The sequence below is a fragment of the Pristis pectinata genome, chromosome 27 (assembly GCF_009764475.1).
Source record: "Pristis pectinata isolate sPriPec2 chromosome 27, sPriPec2.1.pri, whole genome shotgun sequence".
Classification (NCBI taxonomy): domain Eukaryota; kingdom Metazoa; phylum Chordata; class Chondrichthyes; order Rhinopristiformes; family Pristidae; genus Pristis; species Pristis pectinata.
In genome coordinates this window covers 7386875-7412328 of record NC_067431.1, presented here as the reverse complement: position 1 = coordinate 7412328, position 25454 = coordinate 7386875, and the positions used below count along the sequence as shown (strand labels likewise).

Below are 25454 nucleotides of genomic sequence, written 5' to 3'. Positions count from 1 at the left end.
TTATTGGGTAAAGTTGTCAAGGGATATGGTGCTGAGATATAGATCAGCTATGATCTAACAGAATGGTGGAGCATGCTAGGGATTGACAGACTTCTCTTGTTCCTGTGAAATTAGTCGCAAGGGTACAAATTATTGATACAGTTGTAAAATCAATTTAAATCACATGTTGAAGATAATACAGAGGTGGCATTGCATACAAGTGGGATTTAGGACAGTTCAATTCCTTTACGATGACAATGTGAAAGAACAAAGTCAGAGATTCACTACCAAAGGGGAGCTAAGCTGTCAAGCGGGACATCCAGAGCAACACAGAGTGCTGGAGGAACTCAGCGGGTCAGGCAGCATCTATGGAGAGAAATGGACAGTTGACATTTCAGGTCAAGATCCAAAACATTGGCTGTTTATTTCCCTCCACAGATGCTGCCTGACCTGCTGAGTTCCTCCAGCGCTTTGTGCGTTGCTCGGATTTCCAGCATCTGCAGTCTCTTGCGTCTCTGTCAAATCTTCTAGATCTCCTGAAGTTCAGCAGAATCCATTTCTTGTTCATTGCCATGACGACCAGGAGTTGCATTTTACTTTGTGAGTTACATAGAGTTTGAAGAAGTATAGAAATTGAGTCCTGTATGTCTCTGTGTGAAGCAGAAACCATCCAGCATCCAAAGTGAAGTGACCATGCCTCTGCAGAGTACAACATTTGCAAGTGATGATCATCAGTAAGCCCTTCCTGCTCTGGCTAACCTAAATCCCAAGTACTTCTGGGACTAAGTCCAGGTGTATATAGAACAGAGGTCGGTGAACAATCTCATACAGATTAACAACATTCTAACTGATAGGCAGGGCAGGCCTGTGTAGTAACACACAAGATGCTGGAGGTACTCAGTAGGTCAGGCAGTATCTACGGAGGAAAATGAATAGTTGACAAGCTGCCTGACCCACTGAGTTCCTCCAGCACTTTGTGTGTTGCTCAAGATTCCATCATCTGAAGTCTCTTGTGTGTCCAGACCTGTGTCATTGTAGGAACTACTACTGTTACAATGTTCCTGTCAAGATGAATACTGATAGGAGTTAGTTGAAGCTTGAAGCTGCTACGACTCAGGAAAAGGAAGTTACTCTGGGCAGTTACAAAACACAACACTTTTCTCAGACCTACAAAGATAGGGAACACTTCCTCAGGTAAACAGTTTTTACATCTCAAGAAAACAGATTTTTAGTAACTGGAAATACTAGAGAAATATCTAGACAGCTCATCAAAATTTGAGTATCTTAGCTTGTCGTAACTCCAGGAACAAACTGATGTTTGGTGTCATCAGTCTACAGAAGGGTGATGACAATATCTCCTCAGGTGAAGAATTAGGTCCAGATTCCAGGAACAGCTTTATCTACTCTGCAGCCTCCATGAATGAAACATTAATCTCCTGGACACTATTGTGAATAACAGCCAGGAGAAAAGTCATAAGATTATTAAAAAACTAATGTTTTTTTAAAGCTTTTCTTTGAATGCCTTTATTTACTATTTATAAAAGTATACAAGATGGGCATCAAAAGGCTGTCTGATGGGGGAAGAGTTGTCAGAGACCCAAGTCATGTGATGAAGGTTCCAGGAATGCATCCAGCCCAAGCTGGCAACCTTGGGCAAGTTCTAACACTTGGAGAACAGACCTGCCAGGGCCATTTTTATCAAACTGGAGAGAAGCAGGGCAGAAGTGAAAGTGCAACAACCAATTTCTACCCTTTTTTCAAACGTTATTTATTTCAGTGGGAAAGAGGGAGCGAGAGCATGAGGGAAATATCCTTGGCATTTCGCTGCACCCTCCCTCCCCAGTGTTAAGAAAAGCTTCAGTCCGAGTGTAAAGCTGGGGCAGTGAGGGGCTGTGGAAGTGACCACAGCAGCCAAGTAAAAAATACAAATGTAAAACAAATGTCGAAAAAAAATGAAGAATACATTCACAATAACATTCATTAATACAGAATTAATCACAAAATAGATTTTAGACACAGGGGCCTTCATTCTTATGACTGTCACATCATTGTGACCTGTTCCTGGAGAAGAGTCTTTAATTAATTTTAAAAAAAAACAGTCCGCACACTGGTCAAACTTTACTTCCTTTGCCTCCTCTGTGTGCACGCAGTGCTGTTAGTCGAGTGAGTCACTATTGTCCAGGCCCAGGTCATTTACATTGGTCGTCTGCAGTTCCCCATTGTCGTCGTCCTCCTCCTCATCTTCCTCTTCGATCTCCTCCTCCTCATCCGTTCCGTCCAGCGAGTCGTCGCCCGCGTGGCCAGCCATCATGGCCTGCTGCATGGCAAGGGTGGCGGTGTCGGAGGAGAGCGTCTGCAGACTGTCCATGGCTGTGGTCATTGTGCCTGCAAGGGAGGAAGCCCGTTACTGTTTGTAGTGGTGATCCAAGAGAGAGCAGGAAAAGGATGGGAAGAGGGAGCGGGTGGCGGGGAAGCAGATACTGAAGGAAGGAGAGTGGAAGAAATGGGAGAGGAAAGTCAGAACGAGAGGGGGCTGGGAAGGGAAAGAGAGGGGGCTGGGAAGGGGAACGAGAGGGGGCTGGGAAGGGAAAGAGAGCTTTTTGGAGAAAAACCAGGGGCAGGCACAGTAGTGTAGCGGTTAGCGTAACGCTTTACAGCGCCAGCGACCTGGGTTCAAATCCGGCCGCTGTCTGTAAGGAGTTTGTACATTGTCCCCGTGTCTGCGGGGGTTTCCTCCCACATTCCAAAGACGTACGGGTTAGGAAGTTGTGGGCGTGCTATGTTGGCGCCGGAAGCGTGGCGACACTTGTGGGCTGCCCCCAGAACACTACGCAAAAAGATGTATTTCACTGTGTGTTTCGAAGTACACGTGACTAATAAAGAGATCTTTTATCTTAATGGAATAAAATGAGAATGAGAGGGAAATAAGGGAGAATGTGGAGTTGGAAAGAATGAAAAGATTTGGGGGAGAGAGAGAGAAAGGGAGTTGGAAGTGTCAGGAGAGAGGGGAGCCAGAAAAATAAAGGAAAAAGGTGAAGGAAAAAGAGAATGTAGAAAAGGTTGAGAAAAAGAACAGGGAAGACAGGAAAGTGGAGGGAGAGAGAGATTGAAGGAACAGGGAAAAGCAGGAAAGGAAGCACAGGCTGGTCACAGTTCGGGAGACAGAGAGAAGGCTGCAGCACAGCAGGGACTAAGATCCTTGCTGCATGCCAGGTTATGTGAGCACCAACTGCATGCTTACTGTCCGGGTTGCTGGGATTCCCTCCTTGCTGTTGTAGAACACCTGCTGCAATTGAGTCAGGCCAGAAACGCTGAGTTGGCCGGTGCTGGGATTTGATTTTCTTAGCTTTAGGAGCTGGGTCAGGGTTACTGGCATCAAGCATCGGCTGAAGGATACGCCGCCTGGCATTGATAAACCTGGAGTGAGACAGGACGGTGTTAGTTCAAACCTCAAACTCCACCTGAGGGCGAAGGGTAACAGTACTCGCAGTCAACAGTTTACTCCAAGGAAACAATTACACAGCACGAAATCTGCGCACATGAACATAAGACCTGCTCTACTAAAAGACCAACAATTTTGTGGGAACGCTGGAAGTTTCACGTTCTCTTCCAAGCGGCACTCCACCTAATGGATATTTTTCATTATCATCGAATCACCATCCTGGAATTCTCAATCCACAACCACTGTGGAAAGACCCAACACCTGCAAATGTGACAATGAAGCTGTTGGACTGTCATTCAATCCCAATTCATTCACTGATGCTTCCTAATCAACCTTGGGCCTACATGAGGCTCTAAGCCCATGCTATAATGGATGAATGTAACTGCCCCCTGAAGTGGCCTAGAAATTTACTCAAACTTCTTTTTGCTTAATAGGAAAGCCAAGCAACAAGACCACCACCACAATCATAGTGCAACAAGGGAGAGTGATAAATCCGAGAAGGAGCAGCCCTATAAAGGCAGACGATCATCTGGTCAGAACCACGGGACAGGCAATTCATGTGACCTTGCCAATTCAATCCAACTGGCATTAAGCATTGGCTGCAGGGTATTCTGGCTGGCATTTATAAACCTGGAGTAAGACAGCACTGTGTTAGTACAAAGCTTAAACTGCACCCGAGAACCAGTTTCCTTTCCCTTAACAGTGAAATTGAGAACCTGGTCTGCAAAGATAAATTCTGTTCCAGGAGTTTGAAGGATGAGTTGGCCTGATGCCCGTACCTTGGGAACACTGTATTATTCAACCACCAACATTCTGAGATACCTCTGTGAGTGGTGCCCCTCTTGAGCACATTGATGGTGGAATTATTTCACAACGATAATATTGCTTGTGTAAAAATTTCTCTAGAATAAGAAGTTTAGTGCTGTTGTCGCACGAGCAAACACGTCACTGAGTCAATGTATTTGGGTTAACCCATTTCATGCTGGAAGAGGTGGGTGAACAGCTGCTGCCAGCACATGCTTCTGCTACTCTCAGGGCTTTTCCTCCTTGAAATGGGAAGATGCTGGAAGGGGTGACACGTTCATAGAGCTGTAGGGTCTGCACAGGTGGTTGTGGTAAAATAGTGAAGAAAATTTGCCAGACAGAGACACAAGAGACTGCAGATGCTGGAATATGGAGCAGCAAGCAAGATGCTGTAGGAACTCAGTGGGACAGGCAGCATCTGTGGAGGGAAACAGACAGTCAACATTTCAGGGTGAGATGAAGGGTCTCGATCTGAAACATCACCTGTCCATTTTCCTCCACAGATGCTGCCTGACTCATTGAGTTCCTTCAACAGCTCGTCTTTTTTGCTCAAGATAAACTGCCAGCACTGTGCACCTTGGCTCAACCAGTAGCAGTCTGCAGTCTGATTTGGGGTGGGGAGATCTGGTGAGGTCCTCCAGTGACATTTTCCATCTACTGGTCTAATTGCTGGTTGCAGACCTGCTTTTCTCTCTCGCTTCCTGCAGCGTATGGCCTACTAGTGCTCACTGTTGATCACAAATCTGGGTGGAGACTTGTACCCTAGCTTTAGGAGGAGGAAAAAGGGAGGAGAACGCAAAGAAAAAAATCCTAATGGAACAGCCAGGGGAACAGCTGGACCCTGGCTTATTGGGCTGTCTACAGGTGGAACTGTGCCCAAAGTGAAGACTGAACCCACAGGTTGTCAAAATTCTGGCCAATCACTTTGTTAGGACCAGAATAAACTAGAAGCAGAAAATACTACAACGCTCAGCAGATCAGCCAGCATCTGTGGAAGGAGAACCAGAGTTAACACTTCAGGTCAGAGACTCCAACAAGTAAGACCAGTTGTGCTTCAAGTCATGACCACATTGCAATAGCAGTGACTGGGTAGGACAAAGAGTAGCAGCTTGGACTAGAAACACTGCCAGATAGCTAATACTCCTACCACTGCTCTTTGCTAACTTCAACCAACAACCATCAAGGATAGTCCCTTTAACATAGGGAAAGGTACCCAGGTCCTTTCCACAGATGTAAGGAAAGAAAATGCATGCCTTGACATGTTCTTTTTAAGAGAAGTCTTAAAAGGGGAAAGATAAAAGTTGGAAGGCCTTAGGTATCAAATTCCATAGTCAGGCCCTGACTGCTATTGGTGTATTAATAACTGAGAGTAATTGAGTGGGATTTAATTCAAGACATCTTGGTCTGTGTGGTTCAATGTCAGATCACATGAGGTATTTACAGATCATGCACTGGGACAACATCAGAACAAATGTTCTTTTAAAAATATACTCTACTAGTTTGAGGAGATTTGGTATGTCACCAAAGACCCTTATAATTTTCTACAGATGTACAGTGGAGAGCATTCTGACTGGTTGCATCACGGCCTGGTGTGGAGACTCTAATGCACAGGATCACAAAAGGCTGCAGAGGGTTGTAGACTCAGCCAGCTCCATCACGTGCACAACCCTCCAACAATTCAGGAAAAGCTTCTTCCCTTCTGCCATCAAATTTCTGAATGATCCATGAACACCACCTCACTATTCCTTTATTTTGCACTATTTATTTATTTTTGTAATTTATAGATTTTTATGCGTTTGCACTGTACTGTTGCCACAAAACAACAAATTTTACGTCACATGTCAGTGATAATAAATCTAATTCTGAACCCTCCCCACGTCGAGAACATCTTCAAGAGACAGTGCCTCAAGAAGGCGGCAGCATCCATCATTAAGGACCCTCACCACCCAGGACATGCCCTCTTCTCGTCAGGGAGGAGGTACAGGAGCCTGAAGACCCACACTCAACGATTCAGAAACAGCTTCCGCCACCAGATTTCTGAACAGTCCATGAACCCATGAACACTACCTCATTATTCCTTCTTTTTGCACTATTAGGTTATTTTTGTAATTTATAGTAATTTTATGTCTTTGCGCTGTATTGCACATTGCCACAAAACAACAAATTTCACATCATTTAAGTCAGTGATAATAAATCTGAAATCTGAAATTTTTGGTGTGATAGTGGGACTTGTTCTATCTGCCCATAACATTGTCTTCTCTGTAGGAGAGGAGTCTTGCCTCAGACCAGGAAAGAGACCCTCAAATATACCAGCAATGCTTACAAACACTGGCACCCCAGGTCTGGAAGGACGGTCTGTGGGAAGAATTCAATTGACCCTAATTTCTACAGCTACACTTCTTCTCAAGCAGTCCCTCAAGGTGAAGGATAACTTGCTTCCATTCCAGTTCGCTGAGACACGAGGTGGCTGATGTGGGACCTGCAGAATTAATCCTTAAATACTCTTTTCCTTAGATGGCCAAAGGCTGAATTGGCGCACTGAGAGCAACGGTGAATTTCATCATCGATGTCTGCCTTTGCTGAATGGCAGCTCCCAAGATATTCCAGCATATTCTCATGGACTTCTGGTAGGGACAGTGCTGTGCAGCAGGAGCAGGTCGATAGAGGACCTTAATAGTGGAAAGCCCATTCTCTTGTATGCTCCAGTGAACAAGTCAATGATGACTTGGAGGGAGGCCTCTGAATGTACACGGAAGCCGGCATCATCTGCGTATTGCAGCGTGGGATTGAGGTTGGAGTAACCTTGGTTCTGAGTGGGGGCAGCACGGATACGATAGTTTCTTATTCATCCAATAAATCAGCTCCACTCTAATGAGAAGCCTGTTGTGAGGTGAAGAGCAATACTACAATAGGAGAAGTGTTGGAGTAATGACACAGCCTTGCTTGACCCTGGTCTGTACTAGAAGTGGATGTCATAGACTCATTGATTAGAATCATAAAATAATAAAGTTCCCATTTAAATAACTTCATAATTGAAGGAGTTTTCCATATCTCACCTGAAAATGGACATAATCCAAAAAAATGTCCAAATTTTGTAATCCAAGTATGTCTGAATGAAGTTATCGATACCAATTATGAATAGGAAAGGTTGAGAGGGACATAGGCCAAATGCTGGCAAATGGGTCTAGCTTAGGTGACCATCTTGGTCGGCATGGATGAGTTGAGCCAAAGGGCCTGTTTCTGTGCTGTATGACTCTATGACTTGCATGCTGACATGTAGTCTCTGCATTTTCCTTGGAGTTACAGTGTGATCAAAATTAAGTCTATTGTGTCTCTTGATGACAGAATCCACAGTGCAATCCAGAAAGCAGCTCTTCAGCCACTGGGAGAAGGCAGTTGAGGAAGACCCTTGTGGTAACGTACCCTGTGCCAGAACCCTCTGTAGTTCCCACAATCAGATTTGCCTCCTTGAGAGCATTCACAAGGATGGTATCTCTGACAATATGGCACATGATCCTCTTCCCACATGTGGGACACAAGGCTGTGAATGTGTGTCTGATGTTCCTCTCTGCCTTTTTGGTCTGGGGCACAAACTCTATCCAAGGAACTGGGTTCTTTTAGTAGCTGGTTGTCATTACTTTAACAATCTGCTACTGTCAAATTCAGCTGTTGAAGTAGCTTAACAAGCAAAAATCGAACATTTTAACAATGAAGTTTTTCTTCAGAAAACATTTTGAATACACGATGGAGAACTGTAATATGAAAGAATTGAACTTCAATAGAAAGCACATACTGATATTTTTAAAGTATATTTATAGGAAGTGGAATCCAATGGTTCCCCATCTTAGTCTGTGTATCCTTCAATCACCCTCTGCAATCACCGGGCTACTGGACAGGGAAACATTACAATTGAGCAAACAAAGACAAGAGAAGGTGTTGGTGCGTTTGTCCAATCCAAGACCATGAATGGAAATTAAAACAAAGGTCTTTCAAAGAACCTTGAAGTTTCATGAGAATACTCAAGGAAACGGATGCAGTAAACCATGATTCCAAAGGAAGAGAAAAAGCACAATGCAATTACAGATTGGTGAGTTTAAGGTCAGGTACCGGAAGATAAACAACGACAGAGGAAGTCAGCAGTTGGAAAAGGAGAAGCTGATCAAGGAGTTACAAACAAGACTGCAGATGCTGGAATATGGTGCAACAAGCAAGATGCTGGAGGAACTCAGCATGTTAGGCAGCATCTGTGGAGAATCTCCCTCCACAGATGCTGCCTGACCTGCTAAGTTCCTCCAGCACTTTGTTTGTTGTTCCAGATTCCAGCATCTGCAGTCTCTAGGGTCTCCTCCTTTCTAACAAAGGAGTTGGCAGGTTTGACAAGGGTGTACCATGCCAACTCGAGAGAGTCTCTCGGCTTCACTAAGCCACGGCTGACACTAACAAGCCAACAACGAATTAAAATAAACCATAACATTAATGGCAAATCAGTTAGCGACAAAAAATTGCATTTATGCAGAAGCATGTTAACCAGAGTAGTTCAATCCAAGTAACAGCTGAAGACAGCAGTCCAACAACAGGGCTCACATGCTCATGTCTGCTCAATGGGTTTACCATTTCCTTCCTGGAGGTGGCAGCACCAGACTGTACATCAGCTGACCCGTGTCCGAGCATGTGCTGCTGGTTTAGTCACACCCCACGGACACAAGGGAGTTACAGAAATTTTCCAGGAAAGGTTCTCAGAAACACTTTCGATTTGCAAAATGTGTAACAGCGCTTAGTGATCCAACTTCACCAGCTCAAACCAATTATTTCAATAATCTTACAGAGATACTAAATGGCAAGTCGGAAAAGAAGCTAAGACTTTTAATACAGCCACTGGCTACATCATAAAATATTTGTAGGATTAGTATATCACAGACACTATGGCCTTCCAAAATATTAAAAACTGCCAGTGCAGAGTATGGCGTTTTGAATGTAAAATCCTTTGCAATATCCCTAGGCTTCTAGATACTCACCCTGTTGTGTGATTTCAATACTGTACCTGTTCTATTTTAAAAGTAAATTGATTTAATTGGTGTAATCACACAGCATTGTGTTTAATGGTATAAACGACTGGCACTGAGGTAATTACGGTTAGTGTCAGATTACCATCATTATTAAGTTTCTGAAGTGAGATGTAAGTATGCAGCATTATACCAGGCAGAACTCTGAGCCAAATATCTTTACAGTGAGGCCAGGCAGAATCTGTGCAAACACCCAACTTTGCTCCTGCTATACCCTGCTGTGTAGCATGTTCATTAAGACAAGTACAAATGAGAGAAGGCATTTCCAACTCACCTTTCCACAGAAACACGCAATTCTGTGACCTCTTCCTCACCATGAACTAGTTTGCAGTAGTTCAACAGGTTTCACCTAAAACTTCCAATGCCAATGGATAAGGCAGGCTTTTACTTAATCAGTCTGGGACTATGTTTCACTTTGTTTGAATTGGAGAAAGGACAATTCATCATACACTGGGCAACGTAACAATTCGAGCAATTTGACAACAGGATGTTTGGTGAGGAAAGGGGGTGAGAAGGAGGGTAAAGGATCTGGGGCACAGGAGGGTGGGAGGGACAAAGGAGCTAAGGAGTTTGGATAAACATCCAACTGATACAAATGAGTACCCAAATAGGCTCACTCAGAGAATTGAATGACCAACTCCCTATCTCCCCCTCATACCCCTCTCTTTACAGTTCCAATAATCCAAGTGAATCTTTGTGTCAACTCTCTATGAAACAAAGAGAAGAAACCACCAATACCATTACTGGTCTTCATTGAAGATTAGTGAAGAGATTGAAATAAAGGCAAAGTATGAGATGATAGGATAAATATTAGTCCTGCATAGTTTTCAGCCAGAGATACTGAAGAAAGGTGTGAATATTTGGGATGTTACAAAGATCCCTGAATTTTTTCAAAATCCCAAAGAATTAGAAAGTAGCAAATATTATTCAAAACAAAGGAACAGGACACAAACCAAGGAATTACAGAGTAGTGAGATTAAGCTCAGATGCCGGAAGATTATTCAATCCAGTAATGTGAACAGAGGGCATTGGCAGTTGGAAGAGGAGAGGCTGATTAAAGACTTGGCAGGATTATGAAAGCTGTGTCATGTCTGACCTGAGAGAGTCATCGAGGAGATGGACATGGAGCGATTCTGTCAGACACTGCCTCGCCATTTGAATTCCAGTGGCTGTAAAGTGAATGAATACCTGAACACTCATCTGAATTGTCATATGGGTGCAAGGAAATGCCTTAAAAGTGTAAGAAACTCTCTCCTGAGTCCTGGACAATGTTTATCCCTGAAACAACAGCACTAAAATATATCAACTGGTCACTGTCAAATTGTTCCGGTGTAGGATCTTGTTGTGCACTTTAGCTACACGTTAAAAGTATGATTACAGCCATGGATAAATACAGGTGCTGGATAAATACAAGAGTTGGGTAGGGAGTGGGTGAGGGGACGATGTGGATGGGGGAAACTGTTGGGGGGGGGGTCAGGAGGAAGTGTGTGGAAGAAAGAGTGGGGATGGGAGTAGGCACAGAGAGCTGTTTGGGGCCAGGATTTGGGGGCTGCACTGGGAGGGGCTGCTGAGCTAACAAGGGTGGAAGAGGGAAGCAGGATTATTTGGTGGGGAAAGGGGCTGCGAGGAGATAAGGGAGCTGAAGAACAGGAGGGTGGGAGGGACGTAAGGGTTGGAAGAGGTAAGGAGTGGAGGATGGGGCAAGACAGGCTCAGAGAGATGTTGCACAACTGCAGCAAGAACATAAAGTAGTTCTGCAAGACAAGAAGTGATACTGGAGAGTCACCATCCTTGCAAAGTTTATAATTCCGATTTGGACATTTACCAGCTGTACCACTGGCCACATTGAGCCAGGTACGTTAACAACATTTAAAAGGTACTTGGACAGGTACACTAAAAGGAAAGGTTTAGAGGAATATGGGCCAAATGTAGGCAAATAGGACTGACTCAGATGGGAATCTTGGTCAGAATGGACCAGTTGGGCCGAAGGGCCTGTTTCTGTGCTGTATGACTCTGTATTTCCCCCTTCCGTCCCTGCCCCCACATAGACACCTCCAAAAAAAGCAAAAGACATGGGTAAAGTCCACATTGAGGAGACAAAAGCCACTAAGCGTGGGTACTGTCAGCATGCGATCATCTTTGGGTTGTGATTACTGCACAAACACCGCCTCACTGTCTGCAGTGGTCAACTTGACATCTGCGGCGACTACGTCCGGGGACTGCAGAGTGCGAGCTTCAGAAATGCCTGTGGCCTGGACAACCCAAGTCTCCAGGACATTCTGAACAAAGTTTTTTTTTATGCTTAAAAGATATCTGAAAGCATTTCCGCTTTAGCCCTTTGCTGCGCCAACCATTTTCAGTGCAGTGTGTGGGTAGAAGCTAACCACAGTGCTCAGTTTAATCCGCCTGTAAAGTGTCCCTTTGTTTCTGCCTCCCTAAGTCTATCTGTTCCACTTCATCATAATGCTACGGCTAAAAGCACACATAATGGATGAATTCTTCCAAGGAGATAGGACCTGCTGTGTCTCTGACTCTCTGCACAGGGAACAGCTGAACTGCTGCAGGTCCTCACACAAGGCTTGCTTTGTCTGTCGCTCTCCTTTTAAGCCCAGGCAGTGTTGGAAGGACGCCTGAAGCCAGGTTGGCAGAAGCACGTTCAATAAGCTTTCTGTCAAAATTGTTCACAATCTGCTACAGGCAGAATGGCTTTTAACTCCTCCTGTTATGACGAGTGTGTGGTCATGCCAGGGTCGTGCTGCAGTCTCAGATGAGGGAGTGTGACCTGGTGATGAGCACCATCACAAATATAGGACAGGGCTGCAAAGCTCTGCAGACTTCGACACGTTGATGCTTCGGAATCTGACCCATACAGGCCTGAGGACAATCCCAAGAACGGGCTGGGACCAAAGTGCAAGGAAACTCTTTCACTGGACAGGATGACTTTAGTCACCGTGTCAACATCTCTTCGTGTCCCAGTGAAGTGTGGACGCTGCAGCGTCTCTGTACTATTCTGAGGGGACAGCCTGTGATTCCCCACCACGGTAATAGCACCAGACTCTTTGGTATGCTCTGTCATTCAATCAGACCACAGCTGAGGAAATAGAAGCAGGAGTCGTTCATACAGCCCTTTACACCCTCCCTGCTATTCAGTGAGATTGTTGCCTCCATCACTTTATTTTCACCACCTGACTGCCAATTCCTCCAACTCCCTCCATAAACCTGTTGATATCAACAGAGCATCCACAGCCCAGAGGCAGAAAGTTCCAAAGACCTACACTCTCTGTATAAAATAATTCTTCCTCATTTGTCCTAAATGGTTGTTCCCTTATCCTGAGACCAAGTCCCCTAGTTCTTCAGCTAGAGGAAACCACCCCTCCAGAAAGCTTCACCTCTAATATACCCATCTTTGCTCCATCCCTTTATACCCTTAACTAATAAAATCCACCAATCTCACCTTCAAAGCCCTGAGACCCACCATCTGACGGAGAGTATTCCAGATTTCCATTATTCACTTATTGCACTTAACGAATAAAATGTTCCCAAATTTATCATAGAGTCATACAGCACCATAACAGGCCCTTCAGCCCAATTTGTCCATGCCAGGAGATACCTCTATGCTAATCCCTTTTTCCTGCATGTGGCCCAAATCCCTCTATTCCTTTCCTATCCATGTACCTGTCCAAATGCTTTCCAAATGCTGTGATTGGACCCACCTCTACCACATCCTCTGGCAGCTCGTTCCATATACCCACCACCATCTGCGAGAAAAATGCCCCTCAGATCTCCTTAAATATTTCCCCTCTCACCTTATACCTCTGTCCTTTTGTTTTAGACTCTCCTACCCTTAGACAAAGACCAACTAGCTATGCTGCTCATAATTTTATAAATCTCTATAATGTCAGCCCTTAGTTTCTCTGTGATCCAGTGAGAACAATCCCTGTCCATCCAATCTCTCCTTGTAACTACAGCCCTCCATTCCAGGCAACATCTTGGTGAACCTCTTCTGCACTCTTTCTAGCACTACGTCATCCTTTCTATAGCATTGTGGCCAGAACTGCAGACGATATTCCAAGTGTGGCCTAACCAATGTCTTGTATAGCTGTAACAGGATGTCCCAATTGTTGTACTCAATACCCCTGCCTATCTCTCACTTTGGGCTGACTCAAACTGATAACAATTACCCTGTGGCACCCAGGAAGGGCAAGTATCCAGTTTAGGCAAAATGCAGTCTCCCACTGACAAAATGTGGAGACAGTACATGCCTTGGTCTCTGAATATCGATTTACACTTCTGTGGCTGATCTGCTGCTTAATGCCTCTGATCCCTAGTTTGCTTATCGCCCAGTCCCATACTAGATACTCCAATCCCTGGCTTCAGCTGAACTGTTTAGGTCGCTTCATCTAACCATCTCCCCTACCTTCACTTTGCAAGATGTTGTTTAGATCCCATTATTCTTTCCCCTGTCAGCAGAGACGAATGGTGCCCCTCTCCAATACCCCACTGCCATCCTTGGCTAAATCTGCCCAAATCAGCCCCAGTGTTTGAAGTGGAGATAAACACTCCTGCTAAAGGTCACATTTCTCCCATGTGTTTACCAGTAACATATGGTATCTGCACGATTACAGAGATTCAGGAGTTACCTTGCATGATGCATTGCATATCATGTATGTTGGAATATTGCTCCCCTGCAGCCTCAAATGAAACAGTTATGGTGTTCTGTGTTGTACTGCTTCAACATGCATTTTACCCCTAGAATAATTTCTAGACCATTAGATTTCTCCTGCACTCCTCTTTTTGAGAGAGTTCATCACTACTCTTCCAAGCTCCCCATTACTGTGGAGCATGCTCTCTGCATTTATCAATGTAGAGGAAAATCAAAAAGGAATAAGCAGCTGTATTTTCCCATTCACTTACACAAGTTGAAAAATTCAGTCAAAGCATTTTTAAGATATCGCAGACAGTGGTGGTTCAACATTGTAGTCTCAAAGGCTCTGGTTCGGAAATTGTAGCACCATTTTGGTTAGAGTTCACTGCCCAAGTGGAACAAAAATACATCATCTAGGTCTGAGGTTGGGTTCAAGATATGAGACATGGCCAGTGGTGGTGGGCATGATTGGGATCTGGCAAAGGGGGGGGGGGGGATGGGTTGGGAATGGAGTGGGGAATGGGGGCATGGTCAAAAATCATGGGGATAAACAAATCAGTTTGCAAATCAGGGCTGGGGTCAGGGAAAGGATAGGAAGTCAGTGTCATCATTGTGAGATCATTGTGGGCCTTGGGGGGATGGAGGGGGGATATTATTTAAGAACCTGGGCTAATCCACTGACTGAGATAACTACACAGGGTTGGTGGGTCGACGCAAGGTAAATAAGGGACTTTCCTTGGTGGAGTCTTAGTTGACACTGTTCTGTGAAAACACCGTTGTCCTTGGAGTGACCGTCGATGATTATTCCCACAACAAAGTGGATTAACTTCTTCAGCAACACAGCAAAAGAAGCTTTGCATGGGAAATGATGTCATTTGATGCTGCAATCCTGTGTGATGCATGTGGAAGTGGCCAGAGAGACTTGAAATGACCCAGAAATTGTTATTATTGCATAGCTCCTTCTAAGTTAATTTCAATTAAGTAGCATTGAAATAAACAGTGCCACATGATCTAATTTCTGGATACTATACCTTATTCCCTTTTTTCTAAACATTATTGTAAAATATTTTTCCTTCTAAAACAGGGACCTGTGGAAACTTAGAAAAGCTGGGATAGTTTTTCTTGCAGCAGAGGTCAACAGAACATTAAGTCGAAGAGTCCGCAACTATAAATTGTTTTCAAAGGGCAAATGAGAAACTATTTTCCAATGGGAGAAGGGCCAATAACCGGAGGACTTAAAGTTTAGTCAACTGGAAAAGAACTTGAGGGGTGGGGAGTGATGAGGGGAACGTTTTTAATTCAGCAAGAAATTATGGCCTGAGTCCACAGATGGAAAGGGCAGCAGATGCAAACTCAATAACAAATTTCAAAAGAGATTTGGACATGTTACTAAAAGAGGAAGGAATTGCAGAATTAGGGGAAAGAGCAAGAAAACATGACCGATTGGGTGGTTATTTCAAAGAGCCAGCATAGGCATGGCTGATCAAATGGCCTCCTTCTGTGCTATAAATGTTGATTACTCCTTCTGGTATGCCTTTTCCCAACCAGAAGTAATTTGTAAATTCTATTTAAAGTTTAATTTAACCAGTCAGAAACCAGGAGTGTTATGTATTGCCACACCATCCTCTGTGCCTGATATTTCAATGTACTTTCTGTCACGATGACAGAAGATGAAGATTAGCCATAAATTCCCAGGAACACTTCACCCGCTGTTACTAAGGAAACACTTTAAAATTAAACCAAGCTTGTGAATTTTAATTAATATTATACTTCTCTTAAGAACAGCAGATGAGAAATTTTCCCTGCTCAGTATACACTAGGTGCATCCCTAATTATCACATTAAACAGTATTTCTGATATATTAATCTTACACAGCCAAAGGTCTGGAAGAGACAAGGAGTTTATCAAGCAGAGAAAGGAGAGTAAAGCCCCATATAATAAATCCCACTGAAATCCGTGGATTTCCTTGTAAACCAAGTTATCTGCAGCCACGTTACTCAATTGGCTCTGCATTATACCCTTGTTACTTTCAGGGTCAGTCAACTGGAATTCTTTAAAACTAGGGTTTAAATTCTTTAATTATTAAAATCAAAATATAAAGGGAAGATTCTCGACTTGAGTGTGTGCGTGTGTACAGAATGAGCTGACCTCAGCTGAGTCAGTGGGGATTTATTCCATCAGATTACTGAACTCACAGGCCTGAAGCAAGGATTTGTAACCCCTGAACTCCCAGACCTCGTTATTCTATTGTCAGTCTGTTCTTCTCCAAGGATGACACAGGCTCATTAAATTATGGAAATAAAACAATGCATTGTCGATCTGTCCTCATCCGTGCATAAATTTCAAAAAGCTCTTACCAGTTGTTGACCTGTAAGAGTGTGAGGTTTGTTTGACCAGCAATCTGTCTCTTCTCGTCCTCTGTCGGGTAAGGATGCTGAAGAGAAAAACAACAGTTCCGTCAGAACAGCTGCATCAGTTTATGGGCCTAGCAGTTGCCAGTTCTCACAGTAAAACTCATCGTGGAGATGGTACAGCTGCCCCAGCCTGCACTGCTGGGGTGACATTACTCTGACTGGCTCCAGCTTACACTCCAAAGTCCCTGAAGGAGTTGAGGACTCTTTAAACTTTGCAATTAAAGCAACAGACTTGTTAGCAGATAAGGAGAGCTTGAGATACGATCTCATCTGATCAGTGGAGCAGGGACACAGATGCAGTTTGAATTCAGCACTCTAAGGCGAGCAAGTGGGAGAGACTGAAAGGTGGGAGAAAGAGGAGAGGAAAGAAAAGCCACAGCACAGAATTTTACTAAAGGATGTAGACCAAGTTACCAACACAATAAAGAAGAGGTGCCCTGTGAATTGTAAATCACCATAACTTGCTGGGTGTTGGTCTGATTCTTTATTAATTTCATGGAAATGGCATCAAGCCTTAACCTCCCCTTGAATTTCATAAAGTTTCTATAATTGTTCGTTAATCCTTGTGTGTTTGCTATGTAATGGCAAAAAGTACTCGCTTTAACAATGTGTGACTATTAATCAACCTCAATAGCCTTGTGATTAAGCAATTGAAGTGCTGAATCTCATTCTTGTTGTAGTCTCCGAGAATGTCAAAACAAAAACTTATTTTCTTACTTTGCATTCTCCATTTTTTTCTTTTTCTTAATCTAATAATTCTTTCACTTTATTTCATTTTCTGTTTTCCATTTACAGTGCATTCCCTAATTCTAGTTCACTTGCATTCCTCCATTTATTTTTAATCATTTTTTGAGAAGTTAGCTGTTCCCCGACTTCATCAAGACCCTGGATGCCATTTGCCTTGTGCCATAATTGGGCTATAATTTCAGCAACCAATCTTTTAGTACAAAATTTCAAAGTCTAACTAACAGCATGTCATATGATGTCTTTTTTCAGCAAATTTCAGCCAAAGATAACCAGATGACAAGCAATAATTGAGTTCATTTTGTTGATGTTCTTCTACAGATAGTTTACCATGTTCCTTCATAGAAAGTAATTATATAGATCAACTCACAATTCAGCAACAGGATACCACTCCCTGGTACGAGAAACGGACTGTACGAGATGAGAAATTGATATCCTTTGAACATGTATACAGCAAAAATTGTTCACTGGGAATATTCCTCAAGCTTTTGATATTAAACTATCAGTGAGGCTGAAGGAACCGTTGTTATGTGCAAATATTACAGTAACCAGGCATGATTACAGACAATAATCTGAATTTTACTGTCATCATTGCACTGTTCTACCACAGCTTTGGGAAAAATACCTCGATGCCTATTCAGTCATTGAATTAGTATATCCGTGAGATAGACGAGTTAAACCCAGTATAAAAATCCAAATTGGCATTTGACTTCTAACTACTCTTTTAACGGTTTGATGCATTAAACATTACCCTCTTAAAAGGTGTGGCAAGTATTAATTACTTCCAATCAGCCTTTCAATATGGAGATCTTAAAAAAATGTAAAAACATTCTTTTCTTCCTTCTTTCATCCAATCTTTCTTCTCCAGTTTCTTTGTCCATTTTTGAACTGACATTGAATTCACCCACTCCACCCTTTGCGTTGCTCATTTCACAGTTCTTCAATTGGATCAGGTGAGGAAATCAAAGTTGCTTGTTTTGTTTGCTCAAGTATCAGATGCCCCATTCCCCTCACTATTTTTATTGCTTTGCAACTTTTCAGTAGCTTGTTGTGTAAAAAGGCAAGTATAACTGATGCCCTACAACTGCAAACTATGGTCTATTAGCTTGTGTGATTTGACCCCTCCTGTGTTGTAGCTTCATCTCTAATCGTTTCAAAATGATAACAATCCCCTGAATGGAAGTACACTACATGTTGATCATCAAAAGAGGTGAAGCATCACAATCTCCTCATAAACAATTGAGCAAACGGTAGTACCCTCACTTCAGAGTCGGGGTTGAACTATATACTGAGACTTGAGTTCATTATGGTGACCCTAACTTCACTGCAGTGTTGATGGAGTGTTGTGTTGTTGGAGGCATCTGGCTATCCACCTATGGGATTACTTTTAGTAGGTGCTTCTATCGTTGAATTTAAACTTCAAATTTAAAATCATCATGTTTAGCTCTCTTTGTGGCCTTTCTCCTTTCTAACTCTGTAAGAACCCCTTCCTCGAATGTCCTATTGACCAAATATCTTTTTAAATTGCACTTTGGTTCTTTTACATTCATCTGAGAGGTTTAAAGTTGCTTTCATATTCCTTCAGTAGTGCACTGATGTCTCAGCCTAGGTTACATGTTCAAATCTCCGGAGTGGAGCTGGAATCCATGACTCCTTGAGCCAAGGCTAACACATGCCAGGAAGTCCCACAGATCACAAACAAACAATTAAAGTCCCAAATTCTTGAGCATTAGTGCCAAATGAAAAACTAATGTCCTATAGTCAACTCATTTAAATTAGACAGCCACTGAGGGATTAACTGAGGCACTGGCACGCAAAATGGGAAATCTGCTACATCAACATTAACTCAACAAATATCGAAGGTCTTTCTTTACCCTCATTTGATTTTGTTTGGGATCTAGGCAAAGCTGGCATTTATTGCCCATCCCTATAACTGTCCTTGAGCAAATGATGGTTTGCCATCTTTCTGAACCATTGCATTCTTTCTGGTGAAGTGCTTCAAAGTAAGAAGTTCCAGGACATAAACTGATGGAGCAGTAAATTTTTTCCAAGTCAGGATGATGTGCAACTTGATGGGTGATCCCATGCCAGGATCCAATTGTTAACAATTGCTAGCCTGCATCCTTGGTTGATCTCCAGGGCTGCACTCGTTGCCTCTATAATGCTGTGCTGCCATGTAGTGGGGTAAGGGTATATCCAGGGACTGTGATGGTAATTTCTGGTACATTGTAGGATATGGTTCTGTGAGTGTGACTATAGCACATTGTTCCTTGACTAGTCTGTGGACAGCTCTCCCAATTGTTCTGTTTAGACACCAGTCCCCAGACGTTTGTGAGGAAGTCAACAGGACTGAGAGTGACTTTTCTGTGTCCAAATTCAGTGCTGAGGTAAATCCTTCCAGTTGTATCCTTTTATTGCTTCAATGAAGAGCCAATGGTACAACAGAGTGGTTTACTGGGCCATTTTCATTGACGGTAGTTAAGAGTCAACTATATTGCTGCAAGAGTCAGTGAGTAGGGATCGCAATCATCTCCCTTGAAGGACATCCGTGGACCAGATGTGTTTTTATGAGAATCTGTAAATTCATGATCATCATTACTAATGCTGGTTGTTTTGAATTTTAATTCCATATTGTTCCATTTTAAGCCAAATTTAAATTCCACAACTGCCTTGGTGAGATTTGAACTCACATCTCTGGATTGTTAGTCTGGGCTAGTCTTCTGGTTACTTAACCTCTGTAACACCATCATATCCAGTTGGAATGAATGGAGATGTCTCTGATTCACTAATACCTTTTATCAGGGTGACACCTATCCTAACTAACCTATTCTTGCAAATATTTTTCATTAGTTCATCATTCTGAGGTGTCCAAATACTCCATGGGGTTGGTCTTCATTAGCTCAACCTTGGGATTTGTTAATTTATGCAGATTACAGAGGTGGAAAATACGAATAACTTTGATCCTTTTTTGTTAGAAAAACTTTCCTAAATTTATCACAATTCTGAACATATGCTATTACAGTGCTGTGGTAAGAGGTGTGCAATTCAGTAGCCACTCTTTCAGGGCTGTTTTCAATTTGTTTGCTATGTGTCCTTCAGTCAAACCTTAAGGGCACACCCACTGTACAATAAGGACTGAGAAATCTTAATAATTTTTAATCAAATTAAAAATTAATTTGTCGCAAGGATTGAATTATTAGCATGCATCCTCCACAATCACTGAGGGAAATGCAAGTCCCCGATCTGTTTGCTGTTGTAACCAGACAAATACTACAAGAAATACAGAGTGTTAAAGGTATCTAAAGCAGTACAAATTGCTTAGGCTCTCGCTTTCAATAGTCCATGGACAAGATCATCATTAACCCCCTTCAGGGCCTCATTAGGATGTGCAGCCAAGCCTGGCCCACAAGCCCATGAAGTCTTCTAATTGCATGAATCAGTGGTAATTGGGGCCTGAAGTAATGTATAGGAGAATCTGTCAAGCAGCTCTCTAACCTCGTATATCACTCGGCTTCAGAGCTTCAAGCCTTAAACTTCAACCTTTCAAAATCGAAAGGCATACTAATTTTAGAAAAACAGACGATGCCGTTGTTGTTTATTTTCTCAAAACTTGTCCCTGACAATCGCTCTGATGAGTATTATACTTGTCAGTTAAAGATGTTTTTAAGAGAATGATTAAAACCTGCACAGCAAGCTGACACCTCACAAGAATCCTGTGAGAGGGAGAGACAGAGGCACAGAAAAAAGCTCATGCACAGCTCAAATGGGTTAATTTCCATTATTCATGAGATTATGCCTATTTTCACCAGCCAACAAGTACCGCAGCAATGTGTCAAGCACTTTTCAATCCCTGCAGTCATTTTCCTTTCTCATCCTCACATACGCCTTCAACTTTATGAACCGTGGAGGGATGAAAGGCTTTCCCTGCAGCCTCCTGTTGGAAGTACTGGAGCAGACTTAAACTGCTGAGGACCATTTGTTTTCTTACCCTCTCCCTGGTTAGACTGGTAATACAATCAATGCTTTCCCATTCTTGACCTGTGCATCCCTCACTTTTAGGACTAGAGGAAATCTTACCACGATGAGCTACACAATGGAAAACTGAGTTTGGAATAAATCACGGAAATACAGTGAATATTTGAGAACTGTGCACTTTGGGAAACTGGACAAGGTCTTCTGATCATGATGTGCATGAATGAATGCTACACTTTTGCCCGTACAGCAAGGCTAATCTTCATGCAGTGCTTGTTTAGAGCGTTTCCAGGTCCAATCTGAATGACCAGCAATTTGTATATTTTTCCAGTACACTCCAACCGGACCATGTTTGCAATGCACTCATCTCCCTGAAAGAATACTAGTTAAAGACCTACATATTAGACAGCAACTTCTACATGAATCACAAACATGTTCAAGACACAAACATGTCAACCAGAAGACGACATTTCTCATGATCATTGTCGTGCTCTTTCATCTTTAGGCACTGCTTCATCTGCTGCACCACACCAAAGACTGATGTCCGCACCTCCCTTGGCTTCCAACATCAGGGCAGCTGAGTTCCGCCACAATAATGACCATGGAGCTAACAGAAGCTAGTGGATAATGCCATTGGAGTAATGCTTTGATTCAAGTGCCTGCACCACTTCAGGATGATCTATCCAGCGAGGGTTTCACGTTTTGTCATCATTTGCTGTCTTCTGCTTAACTCAGCCATCAACTGGGCCCAGCCTTTGCCTGAGACCCTCCAATAGATGAAGGGGATGGTGGTGTGGGGGCCGAGATTGCGGTGAGAAATGGATAATTACAGCAGGCAGCAGAGAAGGAGCCTGTCAGACAGGCAAAGGCAGCCCTATTTGGCTCTAACTTCAATTAACTTCATTGTCTGTAGATTGTCTCAAGTTTCAAGCATTCTGCTACCCGGCTGGGAGCTTGTAAGTTGGGATCACACCTGCATAACCAGACTTCGGAACTCAAAGTCCCACAGGGAGAGGCTACTGCAGCGGTGCCATTCTGTACTTCAACCACAGCAGATCTCACCTTGCAGGAAAGGGGATGTAGAGAAATTTCTTACCCAAGGATTTGCTGTCTTTAACAGCTAAAAATGCCAATGGTTCATTGTGCACATTGGATATTGCTTCATCATAAACAGCTGTGGTTATGCTGATCCCTCAGGAAACAAACAGGAGTCATTCATTCCAATTGAGTGGGATTCATTAAGGATACGTGCGGACAAATTGAAGTGTAAACACCTGAGGAATCAATATCAGGAACATAACTGGCAATAACCTGCTCGTGAAGACTGTAACATGTAATGTTCAACATCACAACCAACAGTGCAGCTGGGCGGACACCCGGTGGGACTATATCGTGAGACGCAGAGTTGAATCCTGAAGGATCTGAGGAACTGGGAAGGTCAGGGATTTTTTGAACAGGACCTTCAGAAATCCAGGTTGCTAATACAAAGTCACAGAACTGGAGACAAAAAGCAGAGCAACGATATGTGCCTTCATAAGCACAGGTATTTGATAGAAGGGCGATGGGTGGCACACTGCCTCATAGCTCCAGTAATTTGGGTTCAATCCTGACCTCTGCCGTCTGTGTGTGCCGTTTGCGTGTTCTCCCTGTGACCACATGGGTTCCCACTCGCTCTTCTGGTTTCCTGCCACATCCCAAAGATGTGCAGACTGGTGGGTTAATTGCCCACTGTAGATTGCCCCCAGTGTGTAGGTGAGTGATAGCATCTGGGGGAAGTTGATGGGAATGTGGGGAGAATACGTTACAGGGAAGATTAGTGGGGAAATGTGATTGCTCTGCAAGCCAGCATAGATTCAATGAGCCAAAATATAAAACATGACATGACAAAAGCTTGAAGATGAAACCTACTAGGCAGACCTCTTGACTGAAGCATTTCACAGATAAATGGAGGAATTGTTAAAGTTAACAGTCATCTCACAAAATATGGAAAATGAACTGACAATGGCCATGTTTCAATAATAGTACAAGACTTTATAGGACCAAGAACATGGTTTGAGTAATGGATACACACCCAACCTTTACAATAACTTCATCTTAAGCTAGCTTTATAATGATTGTCAACAACTGGCCTCAATAACACCTCAGGGCTATGGGGGGTCTGCTCAGCAGGAAAAAAGAATGCCACCATCAGAATCTTTCATCCACTACCGGACCATTAGAATAATAGGCAATAGAGCAGCTCCCTGACACTGCTCACTTTTCATACATCTGTCAAGAGGCTCAGATTCCTTTGTAACACTTTCATCTTCTCGCTGGAGAGGAATGGGAAGGTGCCTTCGCAATTGGCACACGTAACTAATGAATTAATTCCTTGTCCGTTTTCAAGAACATTCAACAAAGAAAAGGAACGATAAAGGTTCCACTGAAGCAGACCACTGCAGCACGAATTGCTCTATTCCTCATCAGCTTCTTCAGTCACTCCATCTGCAAACCCCACAGTCGTGATATTGAATGATTGTAATGAAATATTTTAATCCATGAGCAAGCAATAATACCAGAAGAAATTTACTCTACATCAATAGAAAATAATTACTTGATATTTTCTAATTATGATTGCCTTCTAACAATGCTCAACAATATTTTGGCCTCCAACCATCACTCCCCGCCACCCTCCACTTCCCCCTGCTCCTCCCCTCCTCTCCATTCCTCTGCAGAGGCTTTCCCCTTTGTTCAGGAGCTGCAGACATTCTTGACGGATGACCATGACAGGAACTTGTGTGGAAGGATCTGATGGTGTCTGCAGCATCTCAAGACAAAGAGTTGTAGTCCAGATTGTGGAGGAGGCAGGTGAGCACGTTGCCTGGCATCCACTGGAGGGAAGAGAGATGCCAACATCCTGGCAGAGATCAGCACTTCCATGACAGACAAAGGACTGCTTATCTGCAAAGCCCAGATCACACCACAGCTGTCAAAGAGTCCTGACTCAAGCCAATTCAGATAACCAGTTCCCACATGCTGGCAGTCTGCTCCCTGACGGCAACAGTGTGCCCCCGACTGTCAGCCCTCAGTTCTCGAAGAACAGCAATTTGTTCCCGGAGGAATGCCTCAGTTCTTGCAGAATGGCAGTCTAGTCTCAAGTGATTGAACAAGCCTGGGACTCCAGTGAGAGGTGAAAATTGTGGATGGTCTATTCATTTGTGGCAAGAGGTCAGCTTCATTGACTTTGAATTTCCTGCATTAGTTGGTGTAAAACTGTGTACCACTTCCAGGTGGAAATAATATGCTTCTAGCTCTGCACAAATCCCTACTGGGATTTAGGGATTGGGTTGTTGGTGTCAATGGACACCCAACATTTAATGCCCATCCTTAATTTCAGTTAAGTCAAGTGCATTGGTAGATCTGGAATCTCACAGTCTGAGAAAGGACAGCAGATTTCGGTCCCTGAAGAGAAACAGTATTTATCACCATCCATCACTGACACTAGCATTCTAATTCCAGATTTATTTAGTTAACAGAATTTAAATTTCCCAGCTATCATGGTCTCACACTCAGGTCACTGCATCGTTAGTCCAGGACTCTGGATATTAATCCAGTAACTGTACTACTATGCTGCTGCACCCAACACAAACTCCTCCATGTTGCTTGATATCTCTTATAGGTGTCTTGCCATCTCTTGATATCTCTTGTCAGGTGGCCAAAGCACTCAGCAGTTTGGTGTGCATGTATACCAGTCTTCCCATCTGTGCTCCTCAATCATAATACTCATCCAGTTCCTCTCGGACAGAATTGATGTGCACGCTCTTTTTCTGAGAGCTGGCACATTACCTCTGGCCTGACAGCATCCCACTAGGGTCAGGTGAAGCACACCCTTCTCACCTCGCGCTCACTGTCCCAGTGATGGGCCATTGTGGTATCACATATGATTATGTAGTCTCTTCGTCTCCCTCAGCTGGATGGTATTCCCCTGCAAGGTGGGGAGAGGGAGTTAGGGTGGGAGGAGCCATCCTTGAGAGACTGCAGTGACAAGTTTTCCCTTGCATCCACCTAGGCACTCCTTGTCCAGTTATGGAATTTACTTTTGGTACTGCTCCCAAGCATGAGATGGATCAATGTATGCAGAGAGTTCAGTTGCCATGTCACCTTGATGTTTGTCACAGGTACTGAAGACGTTCTTCCTCCACTCCACCTCCATCCACAAGGTCTTGGTTAATGAATCTCAGACTCCCTTCCTCTCAGCTATTCTCTCTCAGTTAACAAAACACACCTGCTACAGCTTTGTGTAACCTTTTCTAGAGCCCCAGCATGAATTAATGCTGGAAAGTTCTGGAACACGTTAAGTCCAAATAGTAATTCTTGGGGCCTGTACAGATTGACATTGATGGAAGCAGTGG

At 43.4% G+C, this 25454-nt stretch overlaps 1 protein-coding gene across 7 annotated transcripts in view; it reads right to left on the bottom strand.

Annotated features, from left to right (window-relative positions):
- Positions 1 to 1482: 1482 nt before the first annotated feature.
- Positions 1483 to 25454, bottom strand: part of pknox2 (pbx/knotted 1 homeobox 2) — a 381361-nt gene continuing 357389 nt past the window's right edge. For 6 of the 7 annotated variants that reach the window (XM_052039854.1, XM_052039850.1, XM_052039848.1 and 3 more), the window contains 3 exons: positions 16291 to 16367; positions 3221 to 3396; positions 1512 to 2364 (listed from right to left, as the gene is read on the bottom strand). In XM_052039854.1, coding sequence (XP_051895814.1) covers positions 2135 to 2364; positions 3221 to 3396; positions 16291 to 16367 — 483 coding nt within the window. In that variant the 3' untranslated portion in view covers positions 1512 to 2134. Of the gene's footprint in view, positions 2365 to 3220; positions 3397 to 16290; positions 16368 to 25454 lie in introns of all 7 variants that reach the window. The other variant, XM_052039855.1, reaches the window with a different exon arrangement.